General features: G+C 43.9%; 1 protein-coding gene across 1 annotated transcript in view; it reads right to left on the bottom strand.

The window, feature by feature from the left end:
• Nucleotides 1-7,827, bottom strand: part of LOC311226022 (scavenger receptor cysteine-rich domain-containing protein DMBT1-like) — a gene marked incomplete at both ends in the record, with an annotated part of 80,061 nt that extends 72,234 nt beyond the window's left edge. The window contains one exon of the mRNA XM_084311403.1: nucleotides 7,688-7,827. Within this exon, the coding sequence (XP_084167529.1) occupies nucleotides 7,688-7,827 (140 nt within the window). The remainder of the gene's footprint in view (nucleotides 1-7,687) is intronic.
• Nucleotides 7,828-9,015: the final 1,188 nt, after the last annotated feature.

Raw genomic sequence — 9,015 nt, forward strand, 5'->3', positions numbered from 1 at the left:
GACAGACAGACAGACAGACAGACAGACAGACACACAGACACACAGAGAGAGAGACAGAGAGAGAGAGACACAGAGAGAGAGACACAGAGAGAGACACACAGAGAGAGGGAGAGACACAGAGAGAGAGAGACACACACACAGAGAGACACATACAGAGAGAGAGAGAGAGAGAGAGAGAGAGAGAGAGAGAGAGAGAGAGAGAGAGAGAGAGAGAGAGAGAGAGAGAGAGAGAGAGAGAGAGAGAGAGAGAGAGAGAGAGAGAGAGAGAGAGAGAGAGAGAGAGAGAGAGAGAGAGAGAGAGAGAGAGAGAGAGAGAGAGAGAGAGAGAGAGAGAGAGAGAGAGAGAGAGAGAGAAAACAGGCTCTTGGAATGGGTGTCTGGGAGGAAGTGGGGGGTCTTTCGATGTTGATTAAATGGCAAGCAACTAATGTCATGAGTGCCAAATTAAAGGACAATAAATCCAATCTAACCGAAATTGTGTAGCACAGACATATCTATGGATCAAAACCTCAATATTATTATGGTGTAGTTAATACTTCATGTATCCTTAATCCCTAGGCTAATGAGGCACTAAGATGTTAGTAAAAAATAAAAACATATGCCAATGACAGGAAGTAACGGTATATGTGTGTGTGTGTGTGTGTGTGTGTGTGTGTGTGTGTGTGTGTGTGTGTGTGTGTGTGTGTGTGTGTGTGTGTGTGTGTGTGTGTGTGTGTGTGTGTGTGCACTGTGCATGAGTGCACATCTAGGGGCGGGGTGTAGATTTGGTCTCCCTGATGTTGACTCCTTAGCCACAGCCTTGGGTTGTTTAATACTGGACGAGTGTTTCATAACGGCCGTTGTGTGGGCCGGTTTTGTGGCCGGTGCGTGGGCCGGTGTGTGGGCTGGTGCGTCTGAATGTCCCGGGCTGAATTTGTGTCCCAGTCCGCCACTGGCCGGAAACGTAAATCTACGTTTTTGTCTCGGTTTTCCTTTTATTCGCAAGTGCCATTCATAATCCATCGAGGCACCTTGTGCATGCTGTACTGAATGTGTCTGAGATCCGCCTTGCGGCTGCTATTGCACTCCATTTGAAACAATGTAGTTTCTTTTCTCTACTGAGTTTCAGTGTGGGGGCGGGTTCTAAACACTCCGGCAAAACAAGGGCTTGTAGCGATGGCTTGGACAACTGAACCCGCCCGCCCGTTCATGTGCAATGCCGGATAACATCGGAGACAGGATCGATGTGGATATCTGGAACAGCGATCAGATAATTTGATTATTCTTTTTGCAGTACACCAGAGACCAGGTAAGGACTCTATATTACCAATATTGCGTTGATCCGATATTTTTTTTCCCGCGATCGCTGTGTGTATGTGTGTGTGCTGTGTCCCGTTGGCAGTGATCACAGCGCGGAGGTGTGCCCCGCTCCAACCCCCCTTTAATGCCTGCATGAGGAAACATAATACCATAATCTAGCGTTAATTTCAGGATGATTCGATAATCAGGCGAAAAATGGCAACGTGATAAGTGGATTTGACTAAAGGGCTGTTTTGACGGAGTTCCCTGGAATTACACAGGATCACTCTACCACTATACTCATATTCACCACGGTATAAAACGGAAATGTATAGATGAAAAAAGTTTTTTGCACGTTGACTGGAAGAAACCCACTGACAATCGACTGCGTTATTAGATCCATAGCTATAATATAAAATATAGGTTTAGCTCTACAAACAAGGTGAGGGCTTACATGGGGTTAATGGGCGGCAAGGCCTATACACTTCCCGGAAGGGTGCGTGGCACCCAATGTGTTAATTGGCATATCCTTTTGTGTAGCCTGCGCTTTTTATCAATAGCATGTTGTTTACCTATATGTCAGCCGGTCCTGGCCATTATGTAGGAAGTGGACGGAAGTGTATGATGACGTGTGCTTTGTGAATGAAAGCCTCTGTGAGTCAGATAGTCTCTATTAGGTGTAATTACTGTAACCTACCTGTTTACAATCCTGTGTGTGTGTGTGTGTGTGTGTGTGTGTGTGCGTGCGTGCGTGCGTGCGTGCGTGCGTGCGTGCGTGCGTGCCTGCCTGCCTGCCTGCGTGCGTGCGTGCGTGCGTGCGTGTGTGTGTGTGTGTGTGTACTTGTATTACTATACTTGTGAGGGCCTGTTTGAGCTCTGCAGTCTGCACATATTAGGGGAATGGTTTTTGAGACAGAACATTTGTCCTCATTTACTGCAGAAATTAAGGTTAGGGGTTATATAGGTTAGGTTAAGTTAGGTTAAGTTAGGTTAAGGGTAGCGGTCTAGCTCAAGGTTAGGCACATATTAGGGGAATGGTTTTTGAGTGAGGACATTTGTCTGCAGAAATTAAGGTTAGGGGTTAAATTAGGATAAGGGTAGCGGTCAAGATTAGGCTTAGTGGCTAATGAATGAATGCAATGTGAAAGTCCTCAGTGCAAATGCAGTTCAAGTGCATGTGTATCTCTGTGTAGCCACATCAGTGTGAGGAGGCTGTGACATCAGCACATCAACACACTTCACTGCCCCTCCTGCTGGGGTATAAAGAGATGGAGGAAACCGCTTATGTTCCGTGACTGTCCTGCACTACCAGCTGACACCTAGAGACACTCATCCACACACATCTACTACCTTCTCTACCAGCTGACACCTAGAGACACTCATCCACACACATATACTACCTTCTCTACCAGCTGACACCTAGAGACACTCATCCACACACATATACTGCCTTCTCTACGAGCTGACACCTAGAGACACTCATCCCCACACATATACTGCCTTCTCTACGAGCTGACACCTAGAGACACTCATCCCCACACATATACTGCCTTCTCTACGAGCTGACACCTAGAGACACTCATCCCAACACATCTACTACCCTCACAACTCACTGTACTTTGGCATATCATTTGGAATTCCAGCCATTAGGGCTTGTCTTGGAGTGGGCTGTCCATTTAGACCAAGACGGATAGTGAGGTCCTCTCATCTTTCTTCAATCACCTGTTCAGTTCCTGAAGCTGCAGCTGACGGATACTGACACAGATATTTAAGTTCTGTTCCTGAAACTGTAACATAGGGATCCTGCATACCTCTCCTCACGGTAAGCCTGTGCTTTTGTTCCGACACCCCTGATATAGTTTTATCCATGGGTACAACTGTCTCTCAATTCAGGAAATGTTGCTATTCACCTTATTTTGTCCAGACCACTTTCACCTTTGTAGTTCTATAGACCTGTCTTTGTTCCGCACAGACTTTTGCCTACAGTATATAGTGTTTATTTTTACAATAGGGGGTTGTCATGGTAGCTGGGTTCATATGGACATTTGACAGGAGCAGAGTTTAGCATAATTCAATTCGATTTTGGATTTCATGATGGGTTTTTTGTTCTTGATTTATTGTGATGTTTCTTCTTGACTTGTTTAGAGAGGACTTGTCCAGCCCATGGGGACATTGACTTGTGATTGTGGGCTTTACAAATAAATTTGATTTGATCTGAATGGAAATTAATGGAATTATATACTCGTCATTACCTGACTCTGATTGTTTGTCAACTCTGTAAGTTTTTGTCTTTTGACATAAATGTGCATAACGATCAATGAAAACAAAGATGGTGGCGAATGGCATGATAGTGAGACAGCGAACAAGAATGTAAAGAGTTACCAACTTCAGAGTAGTTCGTGATTGGTCGAAGATTGGCAAGACTTATGGGTATTGTAGTAGTTACCATGGAAACAAGTAAAGATTATGATATAAAACATCAACAATAATTTTCCTCAAAGATTAAGTTGAAACATTTACCTTTATTGGTTGTAACAGTAAAAGAAAAAAAACGTAATGGTAATTTGAGCTTCACTGGGCAACTGCAAAGGGGGGAAATCACAATGGAACCTCACTCCCCGGGTCTGTTTCCAGTTGCTGAACTGTGTGGCAAAGATGCCAGTGTCGTCTCTGAAACTACTAATACTGAGCTCTGCGTCATGTTTCTAATATCCCAAAAAGGTGTGGTGTGAAAACAATTGAAGTCCACCAGGTGCTAGAGTTATACCAAAAATGAGATTTATTGGCTAACCACAAAACGGGACCCAATTCACTCCTAAAAAGTTGTATACTCTAAAGATTAGGTTTACACGTAAGCAAAGGTGCACTGGTGTCCACCTTTATCAAATTATTGGTTACAAAGATTCTTAAACAAGCAAAGTCCAATCCTACAATCTAAAGTTCCTTTGTGTTGCAGTAGATGTCGATATTTCGCCTTTACCGATGAGGTATGGATTCCCTTTTGGAGATTGTCTTCTGTCTGGTATTTTTTTTCATCTTCTTCTGACCTGTTTCCCGGGGCCCTCCTTTTTATAACAGAGTCCCCGGTCCCTGTGTGACCTCACAGGAAATGACATCACAAAAGGGTATCCCCAATCAGGAGCTAGTTATGTTTGAATTTGAAAATAGGGGCGTCCAACTGCTGCCAGCCTTAACTTCTTAATACCAAAATAGTTGTATGTCCAAATCAGCTTAAATCATTAATTTGCTTAGTATAATAAACACATATTACTCTAGGTCTGGTTCTGGGGCACATTCTAATATTCTTTATCACAATTTTCACCATAGTATACACAATTGACAATTATATTGGTCCAACCATCTGTTTTACTCATTAGTTTAAATGAGGACTTCCTACAAGCATGTTCCTTCAAGACATTACATTTACATATAGTTCTTGACTTAAACCACCTTATTTAAAACTACATATTTTCATCTCAGAGTTGGAATATAGTTAGAAATCACTTTGACGGGGCGCCCTCGTGGCGCATACCATAGTGCCTCGCGCACCTATGCGGCCGACCCGGGTTCGATCCCAGCTCCTGTCGTTATTTGTCGCATGTCCTCCCCACCTCTCCTCCCGTTCGTCCTCTCCTCTGTCGGTCCTGCGTGACTAATAAAGCTGTAAAAATGCAATTTTTTTTTTTTTTTAATAAAAAAAAATCACTTTGACCCTTTCAACCTCCCTTCAGTTAGAGTACACCTCTTCCGTTTGGATGCAATCCTTCCCTTACTTAGATACACCCCCCCTCAATGGTCGAGCTGAATCTATGCTGGTATGCCTTGCATCCGGTCGCAGACCCCCCGTCCACCAGAGATGCAGGTCTCCCATTCCAGGGCAAGGTCTCCTCTCATGAACTCGAGAGGTCCCCATATTACCTTTGGACGCAGTTTTAGGCTGGGTCTCTTTCCACTTCTTAGGTCTTACCATCCAGATTCATCTACTAACGCATTCGGTTTAGGCTTATTGTGGCCTGACTGTACATTGAGCCGGACGCATTTATGGTCTCCATGCCATACGCTATCCGACCGGCCAGCGACCCAGTCGATCGTGATCTCATAGTCCGTCTTCAAGTCAGGACCCCAAGTGGCTAACTGCCCGTAGTGCCTATCAGCCACTTAGTTTAGAAACTGACGGTCTGATCCCCATCCCACTTGCTTTGGGTATGGAAACTTTGACCGTTTTCGCCTTGAATATAGATTACTTTAGTTTATTTCTGAGGGATCTAAATTCAACCAAAAGCCAATCCATTTGTATTTCATTCCAATCTAGATGATTTTCAGAGCAGGCCAATCCTGCTCTCGAACAGCTGTGTTCAAACTGCTGTATTAAATCGCGTGGCTATGTGACTTAAGTAATCACACCTTAGCCGGCCAGGTCATTGTATGGGCTCTGGGGTTGAATTAACATCTCTTTTGTTTTCCTTGTTATTTTGATTACTGCTGTCTCCACATGTGGCTCTTTGCCCGTCAATGTGTGGCTCTTCCATCCAAAAAAGAATAAAAAAATGAATAATATATATTTTTTTATTATTATTATTATTCTCTTTTTTTCTCATTCATTGTGGTAAACCTCATATTTTTATATTCAGAGGTAATTATATAGTTTACACTGTTTATTTGTCTCATATTTCTCATATAAGCTGTCGAGTCATCAGACCCGTTCCGGCGGGAATCAGTGGCATTTTCTCCATGGCTGTGCTAGTGTTAAAAGACTGGTATTGTGAAGCATTCATGATACCACACTAGCTAGTGTGAACATTCCCAAACTGAATAAATAATAGGCCTATATGGACAGAAATTACTTGACTATCGCAGTAACTTTGTAGCAAAGATAATTGTGAAGAAAAATAACAAGTGGCTTGCTGTTTTTCATTCAAAATGTACAAACATCAAAGGCTAATATATCCCTTTCTAGATTCTAATTACAGAAGCGGCAAGCTGGCAGCATCCTTGTTGCTTAGAGACACGGGATGTTGCCTGTTACCTGTTACCTATCCACTTCGTGCCTAGTGGCACATAAGGCCTTCACAGAGCGTTTCCACTTCTCCCGGTCAGCTGCCATTGTTCTTGCTTCAGGCCATGAGCTCCACCCTGCCTCTTTTCTTTCTTTCTCTACTGTGCGTCTCCAGGTAGTCTTTGGTCTTCCTTTTCTTCTTTTCCCTTCTGGTGCCCAAGTCACTTCACGGTGGTGTAGTGGTTAACACTGTCGCCTCACAGCAAGAAGGTCCAGGGTTCGATTCCCGCTTGGGGACCAGGTTTCCATGATGCCAGGTACCCAGGTGGGGTATCTCCCAGGCCTTTCTGTGTGGAGTTTGCATGTTCTCCCCGTGCTCGCAAGGGTTTCCCCCCCGATAAGATAAACCCAATGGAAAAACATGCACAACAACAGATCGCTAACGCTGTGGCGTCCTTGACGAATACGGACAGGAGCACTTGGATTGGTCCCCTGGCACGGCTCACGTTGACGCCTGTCTGCTCCCGGCTGCCCTTGGGGGGGAAGGACGACGGGATGGGTTAATCGCAGAGACGAATCGCATCAGCGATCCTACAGACAATGCATGCATGTGTGTTCCGGTGTGTGTGTGTGTTGAGGATAATTGCCAATGCCAATTAAAGACCTCTGAGCAGGTCCTGCATTATTATTATTATTATTATTATTATTGATATGTTGCAGTCGTTGTTGTGGTCTTGCCTCAGTATGTGTCCTATCATCTTCCATCTTCGCCACTTCACTTCCTTGCTCAACGGCTTCATGTTGGCTCTTTCTAGTAGCTCTACGGTGCTGATGCAGTCTTGCCACTGGATTCTTAGGATTCTTCTGAGGCATCTGTTATGGAACACGTCGACTGATTTGTTGTCTCCCTTGTACATCTTCCATGTTTCACATCCATACAGTAGGACTGGCACAACCAGTGTTTTGTACAATCTCAGCTTTGTTCTTCTTGAGATGCTGTTGGAGTGCCAGATCTTTTTGAGTTTGATGAATGCACCTCTTGCTTTGGAGAGTCTGTGCTTTAGGTCTTTCATACCCCCTCCCTCTTTACAGATGGTGGCTCCCAAGTATGTGAATTGGTCTACATCCTCAATCTCTTGGTCGTTGATGTTGATTTTGTCATGGTTTCTTGCATTAATTCTCATGGTTTTTGTCTTTCCGGTGTTAATCTTGAGTCCCACTCGTCTGGCTTCTCTCTCTATTTTTGTCGTTTTTTCCTGGATTTGGTGTTTGGTAGAGGAGAGTAATGCTACATCATCTGCAAAATCCAGATCGTCAAGTTTTGATGTCAACTTCCATCTGATTCCATTCTCGCCTTGTCCAACTGTTCTTCTCATTATCCAATCCATGATCATTAAGAATAAAAAACCTGACATGTTGCATCCTTGTTTGACACCGCTGTTGATGTTAAACCACTCGCATATTTCTCCTTGGTCTTCTACTGCACACTGGAAGTCTTCATAGAATATTTTCACTATCTGGACAATCTTCTCTGGGATTCCATATTTCTTCATAATTAGCCATAGGCTTTCATGGTGGACTGAGTCGAAAGCCTTTTCAAAATCCACAAAGTTCAGGTGGAGTGTTGCTTGCCACTCGTTTACTTGCTCAATGATGTTCCGCAGTATGAAGACTTGTTCTGTTGTTCCTCTTCCTCTTCTGTAAGCGGCTTGTTATTTTCTTAGCCGTGAGTCGATTCCAATTCTGATTCGGTCAATGATTATCCTGCCAAGTATCTTCCCTACGACTGGAAGTAGGGTGATGCCTCTTGAGTTCTTGCATTCTTTGAGGTTTCCTTTCTTTGCTAGTTTGATGATAAGCCCCCTCTTCCAGTTCTTCGGGATCTTCTCCTGCCTCCATATTTTTTCCAACAATTGATGTACCTTCTTTGCTGAAAACGGCTTTTAATAACTCGGCTGTGATGTTGTCGATTCCTGGTGCTTTCCCATTCTGAAGTCCTTTAATCACTTCCTTTACTTCACTTAGTGTTGGTTCATGTACAGGAATCTCTTCAATCATGTTAGTGAGTTCACATTCTTCCTCATCAGTTATTGGGTTTTCTGGTGGTTCCCTATTCAGTACTTCCTTGAAGTGTTCTGTCCACCTTGCCTGCACTGCATCTTTTCCGCTGATGAGGTTGCCATTCTTGTCCAGTACTGCTATGCTCTGTCTAGGTCTCTCGTTGCACAGTGCCTTCGTAAGACCGTACAGTGTCTTCATTTGTTGTTTCCTTGCAGCTTCTTCTGCTTCACTTGCAATGTTCTCCATCCATTTCTTTTTGTCTGTATTTGACTCTTTATACTTCTCTTTGTTTCTCTATCCTTCTCTGTGTACTTTGCTTTTAGCTGTTTCTTGATTCTTTCCGAGTGTGTACCAAGGATCCTCTTGTTTATTGTTTCCCGCTGGTCTACAAGGTTCCATGATTTTTCACTGATCCATGGCTTCTTATTCTTCCGTGGTCTACCCAGGATTGCTTCAGCGACTTCTGTGTAGGCTTTCTCCAGAACCTGAGAGTCACGCTCCACCTCTTCGTTGTCTTCTATTCCTCGCCCTTCATCTTCCAGCACCTGAAACCTGTTTCTCAGGTTGATGGTAAAAGTCAACACTCCCCTTTCCCCCGGGTCTCTCTGTTTGCTAACCCTTTTTCCCACACTACTCCCTTTTTGTAATCTCTCCCACTAATATCACGGGTTACCCCCAAA

The sequence above is a fragment of the Notolepis coatsorum genome (assembly GCF_963971535.1).
Source record: "Notolepis coatsorum genome assembly, chromosome: 3".
Classification (NCBI taxonomy): Eukaryota; Metazoa; Chordata; class Actinopteri; order Aulopiformes; family Paralepididae; genus Notolepis; species Notolepis coatsorum.